Consider the following 27,136-nt stretch of genomic DNA (forward strand, 5'->3'; position numbering starts at 1 on the left):
CTCTCTCTCTGTCTCTGTCTCTCTCTCTTCTGTCTCTCTCTCTGTCTCTCTCTCTCTCTCTCTCTGCTCTCTGTCTCTCTCTCTGTCTCTCTCTCTCTCTCTCTCTCTCTCTGTCTCTCTCTCTCTCTCTCTCTCTCTCTCTGTCTCTCTCTCTCTCTCTCTCTCTCTCTCTCTCTCTGTCTCTCTCTCTCTCTCTCTGTCTCTCTCTCTCGCTCTCTCTCTCTGTCTCTCTCTCTCTCTCTCTCTCTCTCTCTGTCTCTCTGTCTCTCTCTCTGTCTCTGTCTCTCTCTCTGTCTCTCTCTCTCTCTCTCTCTCTCTCCCTCTCTCTCTCTCTCTCTCTGTCTCTCTCTCTCTCTCTCTCTCTCTGTCTCTCTGTCTCTCTCTCTCTCTCTCTGTCTCTCTCTCTCTATCTCTCTCTCTGTCTCTCTGTCTCTCTCTCTCGCTCTCTCTCTCTGTCTCTCTCTCTCTCTCTCTCTCTCTCTCTCTCTCTCTCTCTCTCTCTCTCTCTCTCTCTCTCTCTCTCTCTCTCTCTCTCTTCCCTCCATCTCATGTCCCCTCCCCCCCGCTGAGGAAGGAAGTCCTAAAAAGGACGTGTTGAACGTTCATTGAGGAAACACTGAGGCGTTTTCTTTCATTTTCCTGTGAAAGACGAAGGCTTCAGTTACTGTGTGTGTGTGTGTGTGTGTGTGTGTGTGTGTGTGTGTGTGTGTGTGTGTGTGTTCATGTAGTCATGTATGTACATCTCTTCACATGTTCTCAGCAGTAAAGTAGTTTTTCTGTTCCTTCAAGGCGACGTTCAAAGGCTGGATGGAGATCATGTACGCAGCCGTGGATTCCAGAGCCGTAAGTTCATTTGCATTCTTTTAGCACCAGATGAAATAAGATTCAACACGACGTTAAACATGAAGCCACAAAGACGTGAGATGAACCAGTTTGGATTTGATTAAATAAAATCAAAAGTTCAAATGAGATCGAGTTCAATAAAAATCTGTTAGTTAACGAAGAAGAGGAACAAATGTCTGGATCCGCACATTGATCCAGATACACGTCAGTCTCACCTTCAACAAAATATTAAAAATCTGTCCAGTAGTTTTTAGTCAGACAAACAAAACCTCCTCGTCTGGGGCGATGAAAAGAGTTTCTTGTTTTTAATGATCTTGTTTGTTTCTCGCAGGTCGAGGAGCAGCCGATCAAAGAAATCAATCTGTACATGTACCTGTACTTCGTCATCTTCATCATTTTCGGCTCCTTCTTCACCCTTAACCTCTTCATCGGCGTCATCATCGACAACTTCAACCAGCAGAAACGGAAGATGAGTCCCGCTGCCGTTACAAAGCTCACTAACATTTACAGAATCTGTCTCAACACCTGAGGAGGTTTAGTCTTGTTCTGCTGCTTCCAGCCGCTCTGAGACGATGGAGCAACTTCCAGAGCATCTGAAAATATACATACACATTTACATATCTCTCTCTATTTTTGGTGGTATTTTATCATTTCTTTCTTCTTATTATTTATGCTGTTTTATTAACATTTTACGGTTTTATCATCATTTACTTTGAAATATTTTACAATGTATAAGCGCTCTTCTTTCTGAACTTGTGTCAATGGTTTTAAATCCACTAATTGATTGGTTTGAAAGGTTCTATATAAATAAAGCTAAAGAGCTAAAACAAAGTTTAGATGAGATGTGAAACAACAGTTGTTGACGTGGTGGGGCAGTGTGGGATGATGGGAGTTGTAGTCTTCAAGTCCGTCAGCTTCATGTTAAGACTCGTCTCTGATTGGCTGAGCTGCCGCTAACTTCTGCTCAGCTTGTTTCTCTGAAAACTTCAGATCCAGACGACGACTAAAATCCTTCATCTGCTTCCAATACAGAGTGAAAACCACCAAGATGTAAAAAGTGTATAAATGTGACTTCAAACTGGATAAAAAGTCACTTTCACCTTTTGCGATTTGCGATCATTTAAATACACAAGTAACCGACACGTCGATTTGTTTTTAGACATTTTAAGACAGAAGAACGTCTTTTTTTGTGTCTTTCAGGACAATGAGAATAATTGTGAAGTGTGTGTGTTTACTTAGGAGGACAGGACATCTTCATGACAGAGGAGCAGAAGAAATATTACAACGCCATGAAGAAACTGGGCTCCAAGAAACCTCAGAAACCCATCCCCCGACCGATGGTACCAACACACTGCACTTCACAATAAAAGACATTTTGATTTCATGAACAGAAAACTACCTCAATTAAAATAATTCAACAACAATAATCACAAAGTTCTACCTTTAACATGAGCAGATTTCAAAATAAAGGTCTGATTTCCTCAGCTGTTGAGATGAATAAAAAACGCTCTTATTCTGCGTTAATGGGAAACATCCAGCGTCGCAAAAACAATATGACGATGAAAAAAGAGTTAAATGTTTAAATGTACACGTAGAAAAGGTGAAACTTGTTTTTCTAGAACCCGCTGCAGGGCTTCTTCTTCGACCTGGCGGGGAAGCAGGCGTTCGACATCATCATCATGGTGCTGATCCTCTTCAACATGATCACCATGATGGTGGAGACGGACGAGCAGTCGCCGCAGATGGAGTACATCCTGAACAACGTCAACCTGGCCTTCATCATCGTCTTCACCGCCGAGTGCCTCACCAAGATCGTGGCTCTGCGGTGTTACTTCTTCACCGTCGGCTGGAACATCTTCGACTTTGTGGTCGTCATCCTCTCCATCGTCGGTGAGTTGTCTGAGATCTGATCCGCTGAAATCAACGGCTTCTTAAACAGCCGTTTAAAACGTACAAACTTAGATTGATTGTTTAAAATCTAATAAACATGATTAGGATGATTTGACTCTGAGGAACTCATCTGATTTAACTTCACACTGAGCAGCAGCAGATTCATAAAAACCTTAATCATCAGGTCATGTTCAGAGATGTGTGACTGGTCGACTTGGTGTGTGTGTGTGTGTGTGTGTGTGTGTGTGTGTGTGTCTCTGTGTGTGTGTGTGTGTCTCTGTGTGTGTGTGTGTGTGTGTCTGTGTGTGTGTCCAGTCTGACATGACAGTTATCCGTCAACAAAGTGACCATCAGTGTGGCCTTGATGTTTATCCAGCTTCAAGGTCCCGTATGGTCATATACAGTACCACACACACACACACACACACACACACACACACACACACACACACACACACACACACACACACACACACAGACACACACAACACAACAGCCAAAACAGGTACTTTAGAGATCAGTGCTTGTATTTTGTTTTGCTGCTGCTGTTAGCTTGACAAGAATGTGTGTGTGTGTGTGTGTGTGTGTGTGTGTGTGTGTGTGTGTGTGTGTGTGTGTGTGTGTGTGTGTCTGTGTGTGTGTGTCTGGGGGAGGTGAAGGTAACAGCAGCAATCAGAGCTGCCAGAGGGCGTTCCCTAGAGACAAATCAAACATGAATGACCCGTTACATCAGCTGGTCCGTGTGTGTGTGTGTGTGTGTGTGTGTGTGTGTGTGTGTGTGTGTGTGTGTGTGTGTGTGTGTGTGTGTGTGTCTTTCTGTGGTTGTTTGAACAAACCGTGGTTTGTGAGGACATTGTGTTGGCTCCTGTTACGACTCAGTTTTAAGGGTGAGGTTTGGTGACGGGTGAGAGGGGAGGGATTGGTCCCCCCCCCCCGGCAGTCGTGTTGATGTATGATGTGATGGTGACTCCCTCAACTCCCCCCTGCTCATCCCTTCAATCAGCCATAACTCAACCCTGGGAGACAGATGAAGGTGTGTGTGTCTGTGTGTGTCTGTGTGTGTCTGTGTGTGTCTGTGTGTGTGTTTGACTCGACGGCTCAGTAATCAGAGCAGATCTGCCTCATAAACACTTTGACATGATGTCACTCTCAGGACGTCCTGGAAGAGAGGACAACATCTTCAGCTTCTCGTTTTCAGATGATAAAAGGGACCAAGGCAGTAAATAGTTTCTAATCAGGACCAATCAGAGTCAGGTATAGGTAGACTCCGCCCACTTGGTGATGACGACAGGACGAACGTATGTCAGACAAAATTCTTTAGTCCCTAAATTACAACGTGAAACCAGAACTAACATGAATCTTGGTTCAGATGTTCAGGTGAGAAAACGACCTGAGATCTGATCTGAACTGTTCGTAACCTTTTTCTCTTCGTCTGTTTTTCAGGTATCGTGCTCGCTGACATCATCGAGAAGTACTTTGTGTCACCAACCCTGTTCCGAGTGATACGATTGGCCCGTATCGGACGTATTCTGCGCCTCATCAGAGGTGCCAAAGGCATCCGGACGTTACTGTTCGCCCTCATGATGTCTCTTCCTGCTCTTTTCAACATCGGGCTCCTCTTGTTCCTGGTCATGTTCATCTACGCCATCTTCGGCATGGCCAACTTCGCCTACGTGAAGCGGCAGTCGGGAATCGATGACATGTTTAACTTTGAGACGTTTGGGAACAGTATGATCTGCTTGTTCCAGATCACCACCTCCGCCGGGTGGGACAGTCTGCTCAGCCCCATCCTCAACAACTCCCCCGAGGAGTGCAATCCCCACCTCCCCCACACCGGCACCACGGTGAAGGGGAACTGTGGGAACCCGTCTGTGGGCATCACCTTCTTCGTCACTTACATCATCATCTCTTTCCTCATCGTGGTGAACATGTACATCGCCATCATCCTGGAGAACTTCAGCGTGGCCACAGAGGAGAGCACGGAGCCGCTAAGCGAGGACGACTTCGAGATGTTCTATGAGGTTTGGGAGAAGTTTGACTCAGAGGCGACACAGTTTATTGAGTACGCCAAACTGTCCGACTTTGCCGACTCGCTGTCGGAGCCGCTGCGCATCAGCAAACCCAACAAGATCAAGCTTATCTCCATGGACCTACCCATGGTCAGTGGGGATAAGATCCACTGCCTGGACATCCTCTTCGCCTTCACCAAGCGAGTCCTGGGGGAGTCGGGCGAGATGGACGCCCTCAAGCAGCAGATGGAGGAGAAGTTCATGATGGCCAACCCTTCCAAGATCTCCTATGAGCCAATCACAACAACTCTGAGGCGGAAACAGGAAGACGTCTCCGCCACAGTGATCCAGAGGTGCTATCGCAGACACTTGGTGAGGCGGCAGATGAAGGCCGCCTCCTACTTGTATCGTCAGATCACAACACCTCGACATGCAGGAGTCGTCTGTGAAGAAGGTGGCGAGGGAATATTTGGGGAAGACGCACCTGAGAAAGAAGGGCTGATCGCCGCCATGATGAGGGAAAACTACGGCTCGAGTTTGTTAGGGATAGAGCAATCCGAGACGATTTCCTCCACCTCATCTCCGCCGTCTTACGACAGCGTGACGCGAGCCACGTCCGAAATATTTCATCCGCTTGTTGTCAACACAGGAATCGTTGTTGTTGACACTGCAGGCAGTGAACCCAGCGAACAGTCGTCATCTGCGGTCGACCCAGACCAGCGGCAGGAAACGGTTCCGTAGCTGGAACCGAAGAAGCAAAGCATTTAACAGACAAGGATTTTCTCGTTGGGTTAAGCCTGTTGGTTCTGTTGTTTGCTGAATGTACCATAGCTGGGGAACGCTGAAGAGGCACCACATGGGAGCTATGAGCGAGGAGCCGCAGGAGGCGCCGAGGGAAAGGGAAAACAACGTGGAATATTTACTACCTTTAATGTTATTTCCTGTTCCCTGCGAAGATTCCTGGACTCGACAGCGAGTTTCTTCGCAGGGAAACAGACAAACTGCAGAGGCAGAGAAGGAAACCAGTCCAGTTCGCCTTTGTTGGAGTGAAAGACAGAAGTGGAGAGAAGAACCACCTCTGGATCCCTTTGACCTTTTGGGTCTCTCGTGTTTTCAGGACATTGACTGACCTTTGACCTCAGCTACAGGGGTCAGAGCAACTATATCACAGATGTATCCATCATTTATTGGCCTGGGGGGGTTGTGCCTTCCCACAGATGATCAATGTGCTCAGAGTTAGCCGGGCTGTAAGAGCGACGCCGTTCCTGGGGAAGTTTCCCCTCACGGTAACGGTCAGCGGCGTTCTGACGGACTGACACTCGAGAGAGGACGGGAAACAGTGAACGTGATTTTAAAAATGTTTTGGTAGTAAAAGTATAACTTTGTTGATGTTACCAGTCTTTTAATAGCGGTACGATTATTACTATTTTTTATATTTTTTAGAGTAAGTTGAAGAACAAAATACGCAGTCTCCCTCTTTTGACTTCGGAGCGGCGCTGGCTACGAAAGAGTGACTGAACTACAACGTTGTAATAGACGAGAGAAGAGAAGGAGAAAAATCTCAAGAACCTGAGAAGCAACTTCATCAGTTTTTTTTTAACTTCACTTTAACACATCTGGATAACGTCACATCGAAGAAGAGCGCGGGAGGTTTTTATTTTTCTCTTCTGAAAACGTTTGCGATAACACCAAAAATCTGAACGTGCACAATGAGATTTAGTCCCGGACTCTTGCAGCATGTGATCGTACCGGTGGTGAACGTCGTCCTCGGCGCTGTGACCAATGGGTGATTTGTCCAAAAGTCCAGATTTAAAAGCACGAGTCCAACTTCCGTTTGCTTCACGAACAAACCTGAACCGACGACTCGTACGTTTGCTGCGTTTCTACGCTGATTTAAATCACATCAGTGAGACGTCGTGTTTGGTCCATGTTGAAGAAAATAAATCTTAGTCATCGAGAATTCATTTGTTACAAGAACTAAATATTTTAATCATACGAGAAGAAGTTGAAAATGATATTTTAAAAGGACAATATCAGAAAATCAGCCTCTCGCCTGCGTTAAAGTGAAGAATGTGGAGGATACACTTCAGTCCTCATTAAATTATGACTTTATTATAAAATATTCAACTTTGTTCTCTCATAGTTACGCTTCATCCTCATTAGATTCTGACATAAATATTATAAAGCTCCAACTTTAGCCTCGTAAAAATTACATAAAATTACAGCTTTAGTTTTGCAAATACTACGACTTAATTCTAAGAAAATTATAACTTTTTTCTCGTAAAATTATGACTCAATTGTTGTAAATTTCTGACTTTATTTTCTTGTAAAATTATGATTTAAGTCTCATAAAATTATGAATTTGTTTTCTTCCTCGTGGCCGTAAAACACTCATTAGTACATTTTTAAAAAACTCTTTCAGAATTAAAAAGACTTAATCAAGACTTTAGTCTTTTGTCTAAATCCAAACTGAAATAATTTACCTTTATCAAAGAACAAATGACCCATTTATCAATTGAACGACTTTCATATCTTAATAATCTGAAGGCGTTAATCTGCAGCTACATGTTGTTTACTTCAAAGTAGGAAAAATAGTGTTTCATCCAGTTAAAAGCGAAGATGCAAACGACATAAAGTCAGAAAATAAGTTAAAGTGCACAACATCAGAGAAAAGTGTCGGACTGTGTGTGTCGTCACCGCTCACGAGTCTGTTAGCAGCGGTGACGTCACCGTATTCACGACAAATCACCCAACGCCGACTCTCCGTCTGGTCCGAGTTTGGCTCCGCCCACATTGGATTGTGAAATTCTTGGTGTGGTCGATCGACCACGACCAGAGCGCGACAATCACCTCAGCACGAGCGTCACGATTTCAGCCCCGTTTAGTTTTGCGGAAAGTTCTCACTCATCGTTCGTGTTTGAGCTACGATCAGTGTCCTGGATAAAAACCCACGTTAGACACAAGATGGCAGCAGAGACGAGGGCTCGGTTCTACTGTCTCCGGTTCTTATTTCTCAGCTCAGACTCGTTTGTTTATCGCTGAAGAACATTTGAGATTATTCACCTCTGAATTGACGAAGCTGTTTATTTCTGTAACTTCAACAAAAGCAACGTAAAACAGATCAAATCCAACAAACTGGAGGAAGTGAGGGGACGAGTCTCCGAGGGTTTCATCCTTTTTGTTGCTTGTGTCTTTTCATTTGCTTTGTCGACGATGAGAAACATATTTACTTAACCAGACATTTACACTGTAAACTTAATCCTCGTGACAACAGCTTGAAATCCTGAACAAGCGTCTGCAGCGGAGCCGGTTGTTCCCAGGACACGACGATGCTCAAAGCTTCTTCACTTCCTGTTCTCACTAAATGAGATGAAGAGTTTCGTTTGAAATCAAAGTAATAAATTCTGAAGCAGTGATTCCTGTTTAGTTTCTTAACTGAGAAGTGAAACTGACGGTTTGGAACAATTTGACCAAAGTTACTTTTCTGGTGCAAAGTTCAAAAGATAGAAAATAAATTGATTCCCTCAATGGATCGATTTTTTTAAAAAAAACTCAAAGGTATTTTATTTTACCCCAAAAAATCTTGAGATTGAAAAGAAACTCTTCAAATCACATCACAGCTTTATTTATGTATATTTATTTATTTATTTATTTATTTATTCATTGGATGATTTCGTTTTTCTGGTCGATTGCTTTATTTGATCTCAGATTTTGATTTCATGAGAGGCTCCCCCCCGACCCCCCGCGGACAGCGGAGGCCGAGCGACACGACTCTTTATCTATTTTGCACAGAGAAACAAAAAAGACCAAACCGCGTCAAGCAATAACGGTTTGCCGACACCTTTTAAGTGAATTCTTAGAGAACGCTCGACTTCACAGAAGCTTTTTCTCACTGTATGAATCTGTGGCTGAACTGAGGAAAATACCTGAAATGCACAATAACACCTGAATGATTTGAAGAGTCCTTGTTTCCCTGATGCAGCACCGACAGTGTTCCTGTGGATTTACAGACGAACACACCGACGTGAAGCTGACGCGAAGCAGCGTGTTTTTATTCAAGTGTCAAAGTGTGTGTACAGCGTTTGTTTGGTCGATATCAATATTTCCAACAACCTCTCTCTCTCTCTCTCTCTCTCTCTCCGTCGTCGTGGTCACCCGGGGGATCTTTACTAAACGCTTTATTAGACTAATATGAAAAAGGAAAAAGACAAAAAAGAAGAATTTTACTGTTCTGGACTCTGTTTCTACTAGATTCTATTGAGAATAATAAACCATGTAGGTAAATACTTAAGACACTGCTGAACTCTGCGGAGGCGTTTTCAGGTTGCAGTTGTGCTGAAGGGCTGTTTTCAGTAGCAATAGACCCAGAGTGTGCCTGCTACACATGAACCCAACACTCCAAGCCATGCTCTCACTTTGACTGACTGGTTGATTGACTGATTAAGTGTTTTTGATAATGAACGAGGTCCACGGTCTCTCATCTCCCCCCTCTGTCACCGCTGAGGCTCAGCACCGAGAGCTGATTGGCCGATGACACGAGGAAACGTCAGAAAGGTTCAGATTCACGAAATTCTGCAGGAAAACGTTCAAAACGACCAAATCAGAAAACTGGGCTGGTTCATAAAGTCAAGATGCAAATCTGCATCATTCAGGAAAATAAATTGACCTCCTCAGTTTCAATATGAGAAATTTAATTCAATAGCATTGTGCTGCCTTTTCTGAAGTGGTACTAGAGTCTATGATTTGTGTATTAATTCAAACGTCAGAATGTTTCCACAGCTCCGAGAAGGAAAACCCGGCATCGAACGTCTGGTTGGAGCAATTCACTCATTCTGTGATCGAACTGTTCCTGGTTTGGAATGAAAGGTTCATCGCTGCTCGACATTTAACATCCGACAACGGTTTTGTGTTGAACTTCGGTGAATCTGGACCTTTGGTTTCACTGAGCACAAAAACTTCAGCTGCATATCGACTGCGTCACATCACAGCAGCAAACTGAAGCCCGAGTTCTGTGTCCGGGCGGGAAAAGGAAACTCAAGACGGCGCCGTGCGGGTCAGTGACGTGGCCCGAGGGCGACGCTCAGAATCTCTGCTCCTTTTTGTCGCCTTTTCCCAGTTTCTAAACCAAAAGCTGCTTCGTCACCTTCAAAGCAAAAGGACAAACTTGTAGGTACCGACACGGAGGACATGCACAGGAAACGAGTGGTTTCATTGTTCATTATTGTTACTGTTGTTACTATTGACTGTGTGAAATGCAATACAACACTTATGTAAACAGGCGGTGAGTGATGCTGTATCTTCTTTACAGAACCAGCCGAGTCATTTCATGGATTTGGTTTTTCCAGGCGTCCTCTCACTGCTTCAACCACCGTCGCCCCGTTTACACCGCAACTGGTTTCACAACGATTGTCAAAGTGGTTCCGCCGGGTCTCCGGCTTCATATCAGTTCCACAGAAACCTCATATCTCCAGATAGTTGCCTTTATTCAGGTGAGGAGGAGACGAGAGGCTGAATATTTCCCTTCCTGATTATTTCTGCCAAATTTTAGAAAAGGTTTGTAACGGAGGCGGCTGAGAGTTCATCACTAACACGTCAAGATGGAAGAGGTAAAAATCACAGTTTTGGAGATGAGGTTTATTTATACGAGCAGTGTTAATGTGAGTGGATCCACGTCAGAGATTTTACTTTGAAAGAGTCAGGAACATAAAGACAGACAGGAAGTGGGAGATTCTTTTACAGTAGTGCCCTGAACAAATTCAACAACTGAACATTACACTTGTAATGTTTCCACATGAAAATATCAATAAGTGAGAAAGTTACGAGGTTTTCCTCCGACCTCAGTGAAACCTCGGTGTAAAGGAGGCGAAGCTGTGCCTCAGTGACCCCCCCCCCCGTGTTTTAGAGACAATAATTTAAATATATATACACACTTTTTAGTACTTTGAGTTGAAATACTTTAGTATTTTGCAAATTCATGTCTCTGTATATAAAAGAAAAAAAGCCTCCTGTAATAAACCAGAACAAATTTAATACTGAATCTAAAGTGTTGGTTTTATTTTGAAGTTTCTGTGTCTACATATATATTTATGTCTTTAAAACAGAATATTAGAGGGAGAGAGAGAGAAGACATGAGGAAGGAGAGAGGAGGGGAGGAGGAAGGAGAGAGGAGAGGAGAGTAGGAGGAAGGAGAGAGGGGAAGAGAAGACATGAGGAAGGAGAGAGGGGAAGAGGAGGAAGGAGAGAGGGGACAAGAGAAAGGAGAGAGGGGAAGAGGAGGAAGGAGAGAGGAGAGGAGGAGGAAGGAGAGGAGAGTAGGAGGAAGGAGAGAGGGGAAGAGGAGGAAGGAGAGGAGAGTAGGAGGAAGGAGAGAGGGGAAGAGAAGACATGAGGAAGGAGAGAGGGGAAGAGGAGGAAGGAGAGAGGGGACAAGAGAAAGGAGAGAGGGGAAGAGGAGGAAGGAGAGAGGAGAGGAGGAGGAAGGAGAGGAGAGTAGGAGGAAGGAGAGAGGGGAAGAGGAGGAAGGAGAGAGGAGAGGAGAGTAGGAGGAAGGAGAGAGGGGAAGAGAAGACATGAGGAAGGAGAGAGGGGAAGAGGAGGAAGGAGAGAGGGGACAAGAGAAAGGAGAGAGGGGAAGAGGAGGAAGGAGAGAGGAGAGGAGGAGGAAGGAGAGGAGAGTAGGAGGAAGGAGAGAGGGGAAGAGGAGGAAGGAGAGGAGAGTAGGAGGAAGGAGAGAGGGGAAGAGAAGACATGAGGAAGGAGAGAGGGGAAGAGGAGGAAGGAGAGAGGGGACAAGAGAAAGGAGAGAGGGGAAGAGGAGGAAGGAGAGAGGAGAGGAGGAGGAAGGAGAGGAGAGTAGGAGGAAGGAGAGAGGGGAAGAGGAGGAAGGAGAGAGGAGAGGAGAGTAGGAGGAAGGAGAGAGGGGAAGAGAAGACATGAGGAAGGAGAGAGGGGAAGAGGAGGAAGGAGAGAGGGGACAAGAGAAAGGAGAGAGGGGAAGAGGAGGAAGGAGAGAGGAGAGGAGGAGGAAGGAGAGGAGAGTAGGAGGAAGGAGAGAGGGGAAGAGGAGGAAGGAGAGGAGAGTAGGAGGAAGGAGAGAGGGGAAGAGGAGACATGAGGAAGGAAATGAGTTTTAAAATCAGTCTGGAGTCCTACTGCCTCCAGCTGGAGAAAACAGGCACTGCAAGAGAGAGGGGAAGAGACAGGAGGAAGGAGAGAGGGGAAGAGGAGGAAGGAGAGAGGGGACAAGAGAAAGGAGAGAGGGGAATAGGAGACATGAGGAAGGAGAGGGGAAGAGGAAAGAGAGGGGAAGAGGAGACAGGAGGAAGGAGAGGGGAAGAGGAGACATGAGGAAAGAGAGGGGAAGAGGAGGAAGGAGAGAGGGGACAAGAGAAAGGAGAGAGGGGAATAGGAGACATGAGGAAGGAGAGGGGAAGAGGAAAGAGAGGGGAATAGGAGACATGAGGAAGGAAATGAGTTTTAAAATCAGTCTGGAGTCCTACTGCCTCCTGCTGGAGAAAACAGGCACTGCAAGAGAGGGGACACCCTCACCTCCCTGACTCCTCCCTGACTCCTCCCCCACCCTCACCTCCCTGACTCAACAATTCGAGGATCGTGATGAAAAGAAGAATCCATTTTCAGCGGACTGATATTTGTGAGCGTGTGATTCGCTGCAGCTTGATTGAACCTGTGAAGGTGTGAGTTGCACTGACATGTTCTATTGAAATGTATTGTCATTTTCTGACTTGTAACGTCTAAATTTAACTTTGACTCCATTTGCAGCTAATGTACTTTCATTTGTTTTTCATCAGTAAATATTGAGACAGAACTGAAGGAGAATTAAAAACACACGGAGGCAGCGGATCTACAGCAAATCATCAGTTTATTCTCCTGCACGTTTAAAAGCAAATAAAAGTAGAAGCTTGTGTCTATGAATGTTCGACCCCGTCGTCGTAGAGACAGGAAACCCCCGACCTGCTCTGCGTCGGCAGCGTGTTCACGTTTGAACCACGTGTTTAAATCCAAACTCTGAGGTCAACGACTCACAGAAGTTTCAGTCGACCAACATTCAAACGCTGCAGAGCCCGTGACGCCCCCTAGTGGTAAAACAGAAATACAGTACAGAAACCCACCCTCCCAGTTAAGCCCAATCTGTCACACAAATAAATTAGCTCGATAATTTTGCGTCCGCGTCCATCAGTGTTTACACCAGTGCTTTAGGGGTTTTTACGATTCAATGGAGAAAGGAAATTGTTTGACTTCATTTCATGAGTTGTTCTTTCAAACTTCTATGTTCACTTGACTTTTTCTTAGTTTGAACCGTCTTTTAGTTTCGTCTCCAAATCCAAACCCATCCCTGTTGTTTGCACAAAGGGTTTGAAACGTCCACAGGAAGATCTGGACCCTGCTTCTGTTTTAAAGTGTCAGCGGCCGTCGTTTAGAGAGCGAGCGTCAGGTGCTGTGTGAATCTTCCCTCCGGATCTGAGCAGTGAAACGAGCAGGGGGAGGAGGGATGGAGCAGATGGAGCAGAGCGGACACGCCACAAAAACAAAAAGATGGATTCTAACGCAAAAACGACACCGAAAAACAAACAAACTGCAAAAGAAAAGCCGTCATGGCGGCTCCATCACACACCGGAGTGGGACTGAATCTACTCATGAACGAATCTGCCAAATACAGCGTCCGTTCATCGTTTCTACAAAACGTAGAAAAGAGTTGACGTTTTCCATCAATGCTTCAAAAAGCTGACGATTCATCATTTGATGTTTCTTCTAGAAAACGGACAAAGATTAACGCAGATTCGTTTCGTGTAGATCCATTTATCCGATAATTCTTTTCAGCCCAATGAACCAAACACAGTAAAAAAAACAAACAGAAAGGACAACGACGACATCAGCAGTTATTGACCCGTCAGAGAGAAACGTTGTCGTGCCTCAGAAACACAACGAACCTCCCACTTCTCTCCCTCGTGTGACGGCTTCACCAAACACAACTTAAACAAACAGGGCAGTGCAGTGTGTGTGTACTCAACAGTTCTCAAGCTGAAAATAGAGCCAGCCATCGCTGAGCTTGGCACTGGTCAAAGTTTCTCAGTAGAGCGGACAGAGTGCGCTTGACGTGGCGCTCGCAGCCACCCCCCCCCCCCCCGCTCCTGCTCTCACTCAGAGGGGCGGGTGAAGTGTGGTCGCCGCGGTGCCAGGCGCCCGTCACTCGTCGGAGCCGGCCGAGCGTTTCTGGTTCCTTTTGCGAGGAGATCGTCTCGGAGACGCTTTGTCTGGGAGGAGAGAAAACAGTGTGATGGATGGTTTTTAACCAACAGACAAACTTCAGGCCTCGTTCACACCTGCTCTTAACGTCTGTCCTGAGAGATCTGATCTCACGTTCGTCTGTTCACACCTGACATTCAAATCATCCTGACCCTATGATCAGATCTCACTTCCTGCTCTATATGCAGATAAACACCTACGTCATTTGTGTTCATGACGAGATTAAAGAAGTTGCCTCTACTAACATGGAGGAGGTGGGGTTTATGAGCTACACTGCAGCCAGCCACCAGGGGGCGACCCAGATGTCGTCCATCTCTATTTACAGTCTGTGTTTGACAGTTTAGTCCAAAAAGAGAATTGTGATTAAGAAAAGAGATTTATTGGTGCAGCTGAAGCTCCACTTTAATGTCGTATAAAACCTTAATCATTATGATTAATAGAATAAGTTTTGCTCATTGAGAGAATGTTGGTTTTAACTGATGAATAATGAGGAAAACAAGGTTTCAGTTTTCATACAGGCTCCTGGATTAAGTTTCAAAAACCGAAATGTAGAACTTGTGCTGTTGTTAATAAAATTTCTCCATGTGACAATACTTCATTTGACCAAACATGGTTTAATTATGACACTGAGTGCTTTGATTGTTCAGGAACATGAGCTACACCCCCCCCCCCACTCCACCATTCATCTGAGAAGAAACATTTAAATAAGACTAGAAAGTTAAGAGTCCAGACACACGACATGAAGCAGACCTCACCTCTGCGACTCTGCACTGAAGACGCAGGGAAGCGTGACAGCGAGGAAGAAGGAGAGAGAGAGAGAGAAGGTGAGTGATTGTCGTGCACAGGTGAAGGTTAAAGTTCACTGAGAAACAGGTGAAGGTTAAAGTTCACTGAGAAACAGGTGAAGGTTAAAGTTCACTGAGAAACAGGTGAAGGTTAAAGTTCACTGAGAAACAGGTGAAGGTTAAAGTTCACTGAGAAACAGGTGAAGCAGGAAGACAACAGAGACGTCAGCTGACCCAGCGAGGAAACATCGAAGGACATGGAGAACGTTTGGAAATGAGTGAAGTGTACGTACTGATCTGGTTGAGTGTTTCCTGAGGGATCCAGCTCAGATCAACGTCGCTGTGGCTCGAGGTTCCCATCTCCACCTTTGGAGCTGGACGCCTCCTCTGCACAAACAAACACACAACTTCAGTGTTTCTTCAAATATGACAAACGCAAAGTTTTCCTGTTGTCATGACAACAGAGTGTAAAGTACATTTTTAACACTTATTTTAAATCACCTTTCACTTCATCAAGAGATTTGACTTCAACATGCACATGATTGGTTGGTAATCTGAAACTGAGCCTTTAAATTAATAACTTCTTCTGGATCATTTCCTCTGTTAATGTACGAACATGCAGGTATTTCATCTTTAGAGATGTCCAGAAAAGTTAAACAAGAAAGACGTCAATGAAAATAAATCAAATTTAACAAATGCACTGATTGGTCACTTGATAGTTTCAGAGGCTTAATGACTTTTCCCCCAGAGATAATAAACGTGATGTTGCACCTTTCGAGACTCCATCAGCTGGTGAAGGCCGACGATGACCAGCAGCCCGAGGCCCGACAGGAAGACGTACATGAAGATCCTGAACATGAAGGAGACAAGAACAGGGCGAGTACGAAGAGGAAAAGGAACCTAGAAATACCACACCCCCACCAAACAGTGCAGTTTCATCTCATACTCATGAGGTCACTGTGACCCTTGACCTCAAAATATAATCAAGTTCATCCGGATCTGAATTTAAAGAAATTCCTTCAAGGCGTTCTTGAGCTATCACGTTCACATGACAACATGAAAACATAATGCCTCTGGCCACTAGGTGTCACCAGCGCAGAGACATAACACAGAAATAAATGAGCAGACAAGCAGAACAAGGACATACGTCTCCCCGTCCAGTCCGTCTTCTCTCTCAGTGATAGTGACCGTCTGGTTGAACACTGCATCCTGGAAAATGTTTCCCTGCAGAGCAGAAGACAAAGACAGAAGAGAAGGAAAATCAGGACACAAGAAAGGATCAACATGGAGACGATGGAGGAAGAAGCAAAGGTCAGAGGTCAGAAGGTTAAACGTTGTTGAAGAGCATGGAGAGATCTGGGATCAGTAAACCGTCCAATGCCCAAACTCCTTACACTGCCGTCCTTGTAGTTGAGGTTGATGACGAGTCCGAATGGCCGCCCCCCCATTGGCTCAGCGGGGATGAAGGAGTACTCGAACGTGGCCTGTTTGCTCGCAGGAACCACGGTGCCGAGCTGCAGAGCGGTGAAGTTCTGGATGTAGAACTGGTAATCCTGACCGAGACAAACAGAACCACGTTAGACTGTCCAGGGACCATGAACCCAAGCTGTGGTTATTTGTGGTGGTTGGAGCTGAGCAGCGGCAGGTGGCTGCAGGAGGAGCGGGCCCTGATATCCGTACCTGTGGGTAACGGAAAGAAGCGTCCAGTGACTCCACCACGAATTCCTCTGGTCCCTTGTTGGTGAAGCCAAGCAGGAACTTAACGATGTTGTTGGCTGGGAAGTCTGGAGGGAAACCAGGACACGGGTCAGACAGGGTTTTCACAGCGATGCAGCCTCAGAGTAAATGTAGAAATTATGAATGAGAGAAAAAAGTGATATACCATCTCCTTTGACAAACAGGATGGTGGTATCAGCGTTGGGGGAAGCCTTCACCTCTCCAACCAACGCTTCCTCCTCTTCCTCTTCTTTTTCTTCCGTCTACACAAACACACTCAGCAGGTTTAGTTTCCCTGAGTATTAACTAATAACTTCATGTCGAATCTAAGCTTGTGTAAAATTTTAATTGTATTTAATGATTAGTTTCATCATCAACAGATGAGTCCATCCACACGTTGACATTCTAGATTATAAACATGTCACTGTAGAAAATAGAAAGACCATTTTAAATCATCCATTATCTTTGTGTGTGAATAACATTCTGTCCAACTGTTTTGTTTGTGTGATATTTTGACCTTGATGCAGTCAGTCACTCACCAACTCTACATTATCATCATCTTCCACCTCCGCTTCATCGTCCTCGTCTTCAGCCGTCACATCATCCACAACATCTTCCTCCACGGCCTCAGCCTCCTCATCTTCAGTCAGATCCTGAGCACTCACCACCGGCCCTGACGCGTCATCAAAACAACCTTTTACTCTCAGTGAATTGGGTGAAGAGCTGTTCAGTGTTTTTCAACCACATCAGAAACAACAACAGGTACAAACGTCTGCCAATCCAAACCCCTGCAGCTCCCTGCTTCAGCCACAAAACAAGAACCACCGAGCAAGGCAGGGAGAAGTTCTCAAATGACTGCAAGGCTCAGCCTGCATCCGAAAGGCGACGGTTTCAAACTGACACGATTTCTGTCCACACCAGCGTTAAAGCTCAGTATCAGTTTTAATCAACGTCCATTCTAACACGCACGAAAACTGAAATCACATGACCACTCACATGCACGTGCCAGTGTGAACAGATGGTCCAAATCACATCTGGTCTCCCCCACATATAAACAGCTGTACCTTTGTAAAATACAGGACTGAACAGCTGTTAGCCAACCCAACAGGGTCAGTAACTGATTCTCCATGTTGTGTTCGACTCTGGGAGCTGAGGCTGGAGGTTTTCTACTGGACAGAGGTCATGTGACAGGAGCCTGACGAATCAGCAAAGGCTACGTCCTGGCAGAAAAGTCCTAATCAGCGGTCGTGACCGTCTACGCCATCGTCTCCAAACATCGCAGCTTGTGCTCATCCAGCCTAAAGCCCCGGAGTTCTTCCACTAAAACGAGGCCGGCACTGTTTCCGAACTTCTGCTGAAGCGATTCGAAGGTTGTCAAAGTCATCGTGGCCTTTGGGAGTCGCTGGCCTTCATTCATCAGGGGACAGAAGATGAGGTTCAGGTATCTCTTCAAATGTAGATTTGAAAACCGCAGACACGTGTTCAGTTCTGCTTGTAGCTGCTACAGGAGCGTTGTTGTAAACTAAACTCCGTGTGGCGGGTTATCTTCATACAATTTGACAAATCGTAACTTGGAGCCCAGACCAACACGCAACAATCAGAAAAATCATCCTGAAGAGAGGAAATATGAATTCCTTCAGAATAAGACTTTAATGAAAGGAATACAAATTACTTGTTAATAATTCCACATATGGATTTTACACAGAATCAGTGGTTTGGAACAATAGTGAAAATGCACGTTAGCTCAGATCACGTCGAACATGTAGTTAGTCCCATTACAGCCTGTGTGAGAGGAACAGACAGAACATGAACGTCTCGACTTTAAAGAGAAGAAGCTGCAGATGATCGGACTTCAGCCACGTGACCACATTCTCAAATTATATTATCATAATAATAATAATAATAATAATAATTACAATGAGGAAATGAATCCAGACTTCCCGTGACGCTTCCAACCAGAAGGCTGTTAACATGAGGCTGGATTTAAAATGACTCTTGTTGCTGCTAAATGAACAAAACAGATATTTTCCAGTTTATTAAAGGTTCTTAGTCCGTCGATGTAAAGTGAGGTCACCGGGGAGTGACGCCTTCTGCTGGAAGAGCCCAGAGACAGTTAGCATGTTAGCTTCAGTAAGGACACGTCAGTGTAAGCAGGCGGACAAAGTGCGGCCCTGCAGCTAGCAGCTAGCAGCTAACACTCCCCCCACAGAGACCTCCACGGGACAGAACTCACTTCACGACGCGACCACCAACTACCACCGAGCCGAGGAAGCGCCACGTGTCACACGCAGTTACATTGAGGTAGATCTAAATGAGGCCGGCCCTGTTCACTGAGCTAGTTAGCTGCTAGCGCTAGCACGTTAGCGGCAGCTAGCTACCAGAGCCTTGTCTCCAGCGCAGCTTGAGGGTTACCTCTGGTGAGCAGCGCAGCCGGGAAGGCTAACAGCGCGAGCAGCAGCAGTTTGGGAAGAAACTTCATCTTTAGCGGCAGAAACCAGCGGCAGCTCTCACTCAGTGTCCGTCACCCACTTCCGCTTTAAACACACCGACCGGAAACAGTTGGTCCGCCGGCGAAACACGTCCCCAGCGCTGTCTGCCGTGTTCGATGTCGTGTCGATGGTTCCATGTGCTTATCGCGAGATTAGCTCGACATTAGCATCTGGTGCTAGAGTTCTGTCTGGATCAGTCTGTCTGGTGCTAGAGTTCTGTCTGGATCAGTCTGTCTGGTGCTAGAGTTCTGTCTGGATCAGTCTGTCAGGTTCCAGAGTTCTGTCTGGTTCTAGAGTTCTGTCTGGTTCTAGAGTTCTGTCTGGTTCTAGAGTTCTGTCCAGTTCTAGAGTTCTGTCTGGTTCAGTCTGTCTGGTTCCAGAGTTCTGTCTGGATCAGTCTGTCAGGTTCTAGAGTTCTGTCTGGATCAGTCTGTCCAGTTCTAGAGTTCTGTCTGGATCAGTCTGTCAGGTTCCAGAGTTCTGTCTGGATCAGTCTGTCAGGTTCTAGAGTTCTGTCTGGATCAGTCTGTCTGGTTCTAGAGTTCTGTCTGGATCAGTCTGTCAGGTTCTAGAGTTCTGTCTGGATCAGTCTGTCAGGTTCTAGAGTTCTGTCCGGTTCAGTCTGTCTGGTTCTAGAGTTCTGTCCGGTTCAGTCTGTCAGGTTCCAGAGTTCTGTCTGGATCAGTCTGTCAGGTTCTAGAGTTCTGTCCGGTTCAGTCTGTCAGGTTCTACAGTTCTGTCCGGTTCAGTCTGTCAGGTTCCAGAGTTCTGTCCGGTTCAGTCTGTCTGGTTCTAGAGTTCTGTCTGGATCAGTCTGTCAGGTTCTAGAGTTCTGTCTGGATCAGTCTGTCAGGTTCTAGAGTTCTGTCTGGATCAGTCTGTCTGGTTCCAGAGTTCTGTCTGGTTCGGTCTGTCAGGTTCTAGAGTTCTGTCTGGATCAGTCTGTCAGGTTCTAGAGTTCTGTCTGGATCAGTCTGTCAGGTTCTAGAGTTCTGTCCGGTTCAGTCTGTCTGGTTCTAGAGTTCTGTCCGGTTCAGTCTGTCAGGTTCCAGAGTTCTGTCCGGTTCAGTCTGTCAGGTTCCAGAGTTCTGTCTGGTTCAGTCTGTCTGGTTCTAGAGTTCTGTCCGGTTCAGTCTGTCAGGTTCTAGAGTTCTGTCTGGTTCAGTCTGTCAGGTTCCAGAGTTCTGTCTGGTTCGGTCTGTCAGGTTCTAGAGTTCTGTCTGGTTCGGTCTGTCAGGTTCTAGAGTTCTGTCTGGATCGGTCTGTCTGGTTCTAGAGTTCTGTCCGGTTCAGTCTGTCTGGTTCTAGAGTTCTGTCCGGTTCAGTCTGTCTGGTTCTAGAGTTCTGTCCGGTTCAGTCTGTCAGGTTCCAGAGTTCTGTCCGGTTCGGTCTGTCAGGTTCCAGAGTTCTGTCTGGTTCGGTCTGTCAGGTTCTAGAGTTCTGTCCGGTTCAGTCTGTCTGGTTCTAGAGTTCTGTCCGGTTCAGTCTGTCAGGTTCCAGAGTTCTGTCTGGATCAGTCTGTCTGGTTCTAGAGTTCTGTCTGGATCAGTCTGTCAGGTTCTAGAGTTCTGTCCGGTTCAGTCTGTCAGGTTCTAGAGTTCTGTCTGGATCAGTCTGTCTGGTTCCAGAGTTCTGTCTGGTTCGGTCTGTCAGGTTCTAGAGTTCTGTCTGGATCAGTCTGTCAGGTTCTAGAGTTCTGTCTGGATCAGTCTGTCAGGTTCTAGAGTTCTGTCCAGTTCAGTCTGTCTGGATCTAGAGTTCTGTCTGGATCAGTCTGTCTGGTTCCAGAGTTCTGTCTGGTTCGGTCTGTCAGGTTCTAGAGTTCTGTCTGGTTCGGTCTGTCAGGTTCTAGAGTTCTGTCTGGATCGGTCTGTCAGGTTCTAGAGTTCTGTCCGGTTCAGTGTCTGGTTCTAGAGTTCTGTCCGGTTCAGTCTGTCAGGTTCCAGAGTTCTGTCCGGTTCAGTCTGTCTGGTTCTAGAGTTCTGTCTGGATCAGTCTGTCTGGTTCTAGAGTTCTGTCTGGATCAGTCTGTCAGGTTCTAGAGTTCTGTCCGGTTCAGTCTGTCAGGTTCTAGAGTTCTGTCTGGATCAGTCTGTCTGGTTCCAGAGTTCTGTCTGGTTCGGTCTGTCAGGTTCTAGAGTTCTGTCTGGATCAGTCTGTCAGGTTCTAGAGTTCTGTCTGGATCAGTCTGTCAGGTTCTAGAGTTCTGTCCGGTTCAGTCTGTCAGGTTCCAGAGTTCTGTCCGGTTCGGTCTGTCAGGTTCTAGAGTTCTGTCTGGATCAGTCTGTCAGGTTCTAGAGTTCTGTCTGGTTCAGTCTGTCAGGTTCTAGAGTTCTGTCTGGTTCAGTCTGTCAGGTTCTAGAGTTCTGTCTGGTTCAGTCTGTCAGGTTCTAGAGTTCTGTCCTGGATTGAATTGGTGGGAAAAGCAGAATACATTTTTTTTAATTTTCTCATAAATATCAGTCTTCTTACACGTCGGGATTTTGATCAAGATCCATGAATTAATCTCTGAAAATGTTCCGTCTCACAAAGAGAAAATAAAAAGGTAATTTCCTGTAATACAAGTACAACGAAATGCAGTTTTCCATCTAACCAGAAAGTACAAACAGTAGATGAAGGTGCTGATGAGACACATTCACAGGTGAGATATGTTATATTCTGTAAAATGCATATGTTGTGTATAAACCTCAAACAAATCCCAATCAGAAGTTCGTGGATCTGCAGCAACAGTTCGTGAGTTCTTGTTCTTCTGGATGAGGGTTAACATGTTGACCAGGAGATACTTTGACCCCAATCAGCCAATGTGAGCTGCTATTACAATTAACTACATCTATAAGTATCTCATCTATTATTGACTTAATAACTCGTGGATGAGTCACCTGCTCCTGATCTCTCTCTCCTTCTCCCCCAGTCTCTCTTCTCTCAACCTGACCTGGTTAAGAGCCACGATATGTTGTGATTTGGTGAAATACAAATAACATTGAATTGAATATGTGAATAAGAGAGTGGAGGAGCCTGAGTGTGTCTGCAGACACTGAGTCAAAGGACAGAGCAGCAGATCCACTGATGATGCTGTGTCACCTCCACAGACACAGGGAGGACGGACACTGTGTGACAGCTGTTCCCAGAGGCCTGCTACAGTCTCCCCCTTGTGGTTGTTCTGAGGTGGTGTCGAGAACGTACAACAGGAATCTTCATCTACGTTTGTATAAAACGTCCTCGGCTCAGTTTTCTATTAAATATGGTAAAATGTTTATGAAACAGTTTCCTCAGAGACTTAAAGATGCTCTGCTCTTCATCGACTCTTCTTCATACTGTAAATGTCTCATTCACTTTTCTTCTGGTTGTTTCCATTATGTCAAACTGGTGATTTTGTTCTTTTACCTGCACCAAGGACGAGATGTTTCCACCTGTTTGTTTGTTTGTTTGCAAGAGGAAAGAAAAGCAGAGTCATGATTCCAGTGAAGTCGGTGGAAGGATGTTTATTGAGCATTAAAGCAGAGACAAGTAGAAACAGGACTTTTCTCTCTGAGATGTTTTTCTTCTCGTTACATCTGGTTTGTCACAGAGGAAATGATCCATGTGTTTGACTCATAGACTGAATATAAAGGCTTTGACTGGGATGTGCTGCTGTTATACTACAGCGCCACCTGTGGGTCAAAAGTAGAAAAGCCACCACCGCTCTGCACCTGATGCAGAAATGAAAACGTCCCATTTTTAAGTGATTTTAAACTCAAAGTGATTTGATTGTGTTTAACTTTGTGTTGAACTAAATCAATTTGTGACGTGAATCCAGGAACTTTCAGCTCATAAACAAACAGAATGTGGTTCTACACACATGGAGACAGACTGAGGGACAAAGGTGGGACAGAATAAAGGAAACTTAAACACATATATGTGACTCTTTATAGAGGGGTTATATATTCTGCTTGTGTTGTGTCATTTCAATAAACACATTCTTCATGTGAACAAACACAATCGGTAGCGAGGGCCATCTAGTGGTGAAGTTACATATTACAACAACCTCCTCTGATTCCTCTGGAGCTCTGTCTCCACTCTGCCTTTACATTACATTTCATTTAGCTGACGCTTTTATCCAAAGCAACTCACAAAAGTGCATCAACCATGAGGGTACAAACCCAGAGCAACAAGAATCATGAAAGTACAATTTCTTCAAAAAAGCCAAACTACAAAGTGCTATAAGTCAGTGACATTTAAGTGCTACTAAATTGTTAGTTTTAAAATTTGATGGATCCTCAGGACACAGCTCAGCCTCCGTCCACACACACTGTCCTCTTCACACTCAGCTCCACAAAGACCATCACCATCTGTTGAGAGAAGAAGACATCAGTGTTACAGAGACTCACTTCATCAGCTGTGAGTCAGTGATGCAGCACATCCAGTAGAAAGAGCAGCAGGGACTTCAGTCCTGTTCAGAGGTGGAGCAGCTTCCTCTCTGCTTCATGTTCACGTGTTGGAATGAACACGCTAAGAGCTAAGTGTGTTTCCTCTGCATGTCAAAGTGCAGAGTGGACACCTGAGAGGTGGATTTACTGCTGTTACAGGTGAAGACATGTTTCACTGTGTGTTGATGAACATCTGCTTCTGACAAACTGGGACCAGATGAGACAGATGGACCTCAGCAGAGGTTCTGCTCTGTATAAAGAGCTCCTGGTTACCATGGTGATGAGGAGAGGCTTCAGTCCCACTGATCTCAGAGCTGTGACAAAGATCCACCTGATCAGTTCTTCACTGATGAAGTGAGAGAACAAACTGTCTCAGATCAGATGAAGACGACAGCGTCTCTGTTCCTCGTGTGAGGCTGTCAGCTGTGGTCCAGCTTCATTTCCTGTTCACATGAAAACAACAACAACTGTCGTCTTCACGTCAACTCAATCAAATGATCCCAAGCAGCTTGTGGCTCGTCTGATTGGCCGACTGTTGTCTCTCTGTGTCCCTGTCCAATCCTGACGTCTGTCCTCATTGTCCTCTCACAGCTTCACTGAGGAAACACTGAGGCCTGAACTACGAAGACACTTCAACATGTCCAGGAGATCTTTCTGAGATCCAGCTCAACTGAACCTGACAGACACAGTCAGGCTAAGTGGTCACATGACGCTGGTTATCAACTCGTTAAGTTAACTCAGGTTTTCCTCATCGAGATCTGAGCGTGCACATAAAAGGGGCGTCTCTGAGGACACACACTGTCTCTGAGGACACACACTGTCTCACTGACTCTGAGGACACACACTGTCTCACTGTCTCTGAGGACACACACTGTCTCACTGTCTCTGAGGACACACACTGTCTCACTGTCTCTGAGGACACACACTGTGGTGGACACCTCTGACATCACTCCTCAATAGAAACACATGGACCTATCTTCAGGAAGCTGACTGAGTGCATCTGGTGTTTTGGTGACAGGATGAGTCTGGAGAGATTGAGATGTTCTGGGTGAGTTTGTGCACCACACAACAGTGGAGAGTCACTGTGGTCAGTGGGCGGAGCTTCAATACGGGTTGATCTCCAACTTAACCTGGAGCAGGTTAGCTGTTCATCAGAAGTTACCATGGTGATTTATCTCGTTAAGAAGTGGACGAGCTTCGTAGGACTGAAAAAACTAAACCTGAAGTTAACCTGATAACCACAAATCCTGCTTGGTAGCACAGACCCTGGATCTGTGATACTGACTGTGTTTAGTAACATACTGATGAAAGCAGCGTGGACTGACTCCAACCATCTACTGACCTCAGAGTCTCCAGTTGACAGGTTGGACTCTGCTGTAGATCAAGCAGCTCCTTCACTCCTGAGTCCTGCAGGTTGTTGTATCTCAGATCCAGTTCTCTCAGATGAGAGGGGTTTGACCTCAGAGCTGAAGCCAGAGAAGAACAGCTGATCTCTGAAAGTCTGCAGCTCTCCAACCTGGATAAAGAATAAAACTTAACTGTAAATTAAACTGAGTTCATGTGTGAAAATAACAGACACATATTCATGTCAGCACAGACTCATAACATGGAAGATAAATATGGAATCAGACATGTTGGACTAAAAACGAGTCCTGATTCAGTACAAATAGATTATTTGGACCCGGTCTCTGTCCTGCAGATCAGTTTAGGAAATCCAGAACTAAACTCAGTGTTTTAACAAGCAGCTGAATATTTAAAATGTCACAGATTAATTAATGAATGGATTCAAGTTATGTATGAAGAGGAATTATGTTAAATTAGAATTAAATAAGATAAATTGTGTATAAATGCTGTTTTATAGATATGAGATCTACAAAAGTTAGTCAGTGAACTGACCTCAGAGTCTCCAGTCGACAGGTTGGACTCTGTAGAAAACCACACAGCTCCTTCACTCCTGAGTCCTGCAGGTTGTTGTTACTCAGATCCAGTTTTCTCAGATGAGAGGGGTTTGACCTCAGAGCTGAAGCCAGAGAAGAACAGCTGATCTCTGACAGACTGCAGCGACTCAACCTGGATAAAGAAATATGAATATTAGAATGTGTCCTCCTGTTGTTGTGGATCGTCATCATGTCAACACAGACTCTCAACATGCTGCTGACCTCAGTCCAGTCTGTGACCTGAAGATAAATATCAGATCAGACATGTTGGACCATTGTTTCATTCATCAGGTTCTTCTCTGTGTTTGGTCACTGAGCAGGTTTGTGTAATTAAACACTGTTTAAAGTAGGGATGGCTCCTGACAGTCACTTCCTGTTTGTTTCTATACTTATCAACTGTCCAACGTGTTTCAATAAGAACGTGTCTTATTTTGAAAACCTGAGGAGGACGAGTGCTCGGCCTCAGTCCACATGTTATTTACTGACACTTTCTTAGTGATCAGGAGCAGGTGAGTGCAGGTGAATGGAGCTGATGAGGTGGACGTGACTGACAGGCTGGGTGAGGGACAGATGACTGAGGGACAGTGAGCAGAGCAGAACTGAGACAATTTAAATAAATAATGACCCAATAAGAAAGAAAGTCTGAAAAGTGAACAAGGATTTAAGGACCTCAGAGTCTCCAGTCGACAGTTTGGACTCTCCAGTCCAGAACACAGCAGCTTCACTCCTGAGTCCTGCAGCTTGTTGTCACTCAGATCCAGTTCTCTCAGATCTGAGGGGTCTGACTTCAGAGCTGAGGCCACGACTTCACAGTGAGTCCCTGAGAGTTCACAACCACAGAGTCTGTAATTAAAGAAAATATCTGTTAGAATAAAATCAGAAAACACAACATTCATACAAAACGTGATCATGTGACCCTCACCCTGGTAAATCCCCTCTCTGCCTCATGAACATGTTAAAAACTCCTCAAGAGAATCCTTTCAGATTTGGTTCAAGCGTTCATTCAGACTGACAGAGGAACTCATTAGATTCAGGTGGTCAGAGGTCAAAGGTCAAGGTCACACAACATGTTCATGGCTTCTTGAAGTCTCAAGTCTGTCTTTAGGGGATTTCTTCACATTTTGACCAGTTGGACTCAAAGAAAAACTGATTAGATCTCGATCTACATGTCTTTGGGTTTGTGGAGAAAGCTGGAGAACCCAGAGAAAACCCTGCAGACACCAGGAGAACATCCTCCTCGCAGAAAGGCTGCACTAACAGTGTTGACCACTGCAACACCATGCTGCCCCAAACAATGAGAACCATTTAACACTGAGTGTATTTGAAGAACGACTCATCTGCACTGATTTAACATGTTATTGATCATGTCTGGACTCACCGAGCCTTCCTGCAGTTCCTCACAGCTGGGATCAGTCTCCGTCGACCCTGGTATCTTGTGTTGAACTTCTCCAGGTCCAACTCATCCAGAACCTCCTCTGACATCTGCAGCATGTAGGCCAGAGCTGAGCAGTGGATCTCAGAGAGTTTCTCCTTTGATTTGTTCTCTGACGTCAGGAACTGTTGCATCTGCTGATGAACTGAGTGGTCGTTCATCTCAGTCAGACAGTGGAAGATGTTGATGCTTCTGTCAGGAGAAATGTCATCACTCTTCATCTTCTTCAGGTTGTTGATGATTCTCTGGATGATCTCTGGATTGTTCCCTGTCCGACCCAGCAGGCCTCCTAAGACTCTCTGGTTGGACTCCAGACTGAGGCCGTGAAGGAAGCGAACAAACAGGTCCAGATGACCATTTGTACT

The 27,136-nt window shown here is 45.4% G+C and overlaps 2 protein-coding genes across 4 annotated transcripts in view; one reads left to right on the plus strand and one right to left on the minus strand.

The window, feature by feature from the left end:
- Positions 1 to 6,031, plus strand: part of LOC117753560 (sodium channel protein type 5 subunit alpha-like) — an 8,521-nt gene extending 2,490 nt beyond the window's left edge. Inside the window, exons 2-6 of the mRNA XM_034571724.1 lie at positions 790 to 843; positions 1,175 to 1,312; positions 2,079 to 2,183; positions 2,463 to 2,733; positions 4,177 to 6,031. Coding sequence (XP_034427615.1) covers positions 808 to 843; positions 1,175 to 1,312; positions 2,079 to 2,183; positions 2,463 to 2,733; positions 4,177 to 5,483 — 1,857 coding nt within the window. The 5' untranslated portion in view covers positions 790 to 807 and the 3' untranslated portion in view covers positions 5,484 to 6,031. The remainder of the gene's footprint in view (positions 1 to 789; positions 844 to 1,174; positions 1,313 to 2,078; positions 2,184 to 2,462; positions 2,734 to 4,176) is intronic.
- ssr1 (signal sequence receptor, alpha) lies at positions 3,492 to 19,106 on the minus strand. 3 transcript variants are annotated; one of them, XR_004612259.1, is made up of 11 exons: positions 18,920 to 19,076; positions 17,047 to 17,180; positions 16,674 to 16,770; positions 16,472 to 16,575; positions 16,186 to 16,344; positions 15,939 to 16,015; positions 15,563 to 15,641; positions 15,085 to 15,178; positions 14,762 to 14,776; positions 13,767 to 14,014; positions 3,492 to 3,545 (listed from the first exon to the last, which is right to left on the minus strand). XR_004612259.1 is itself a non-coding variant. In XM_034571755.1 (10 exons), the coding sequence occupies exons 1-10, from the start codon at positions 18,984 to 18,986 to the stop codon at positions 13,947 to 13,949; spliced, it is 894 nt and encodes a 297-aa protein (XP_034427646.1). In that variant the 5' UTR covers positions 18,987 to 19,076; the 3' UTR covers positions 12,919 to 13,946. The 3 variants fall into 3 exon arrangements, 2 of the variants coding, with proteins under 2 accessions (XP_034427646.1, XP_034427647.1); XM_034571755.1 differs by lacking the exon at positions 3,492 to 3,545 and having other exon boundaries at positions 12,919 to 14,014; XM_034571756.1 differs by lacking the exons at positions 3,492 to 3,545; positions 14,762 to 14,776 and having other exon boundaries at positions 12,919 to 14,014; positions 18,920 to 19,106.
- Positions 19,107 to 27,136: the final 8,030 nt, after the last annotated feature.

This window comes from Hippoglossus hippoglossus, chromosome 20 (assembly GCF_009819705.1).
Source record: "Hippoglossus hippoglossus isolate fHipHip1 chromosome 20, fHipHip1.pri, whole genome shotgun sequence".
Classification (NCBI taxonomy): domain Eukaryota; kingdom Metazoa; phylum Chordata; class Actinopteri; order Pleuronectiformes; family Pleuronectidae; genus Hippoglossus; species Hippoglossus hippoglossus.

What these genes read in the sequence shown, in the direction of transcription:
- ssr1 (XM_034571755.1), bottom strand. Translation starts at nt 18,986, where the DNA reads ATGAAGTTTCTTCCCAAACTGCTGCTGCTCGCGCTGTTAGCCTTCCCG. An exon ending in ATGATGATAATGTAGAGTTG is followed by an intron (nt 16,771 to 17,046) that starts GTGAGTGACTGA and finishes GTGTTTGTGTAG; the next exon opens with ACGGAAGAAAAAGAAGAGGA. An exon ending in CTTCTTTCCGTTACCCACAG is followed by an intron (nt 16,345 to 16,471) that starts GTACGGATATCA and finishes TGTCTCGGTCAG; the next exon opens with GATTACCAGTTCTACATCCA.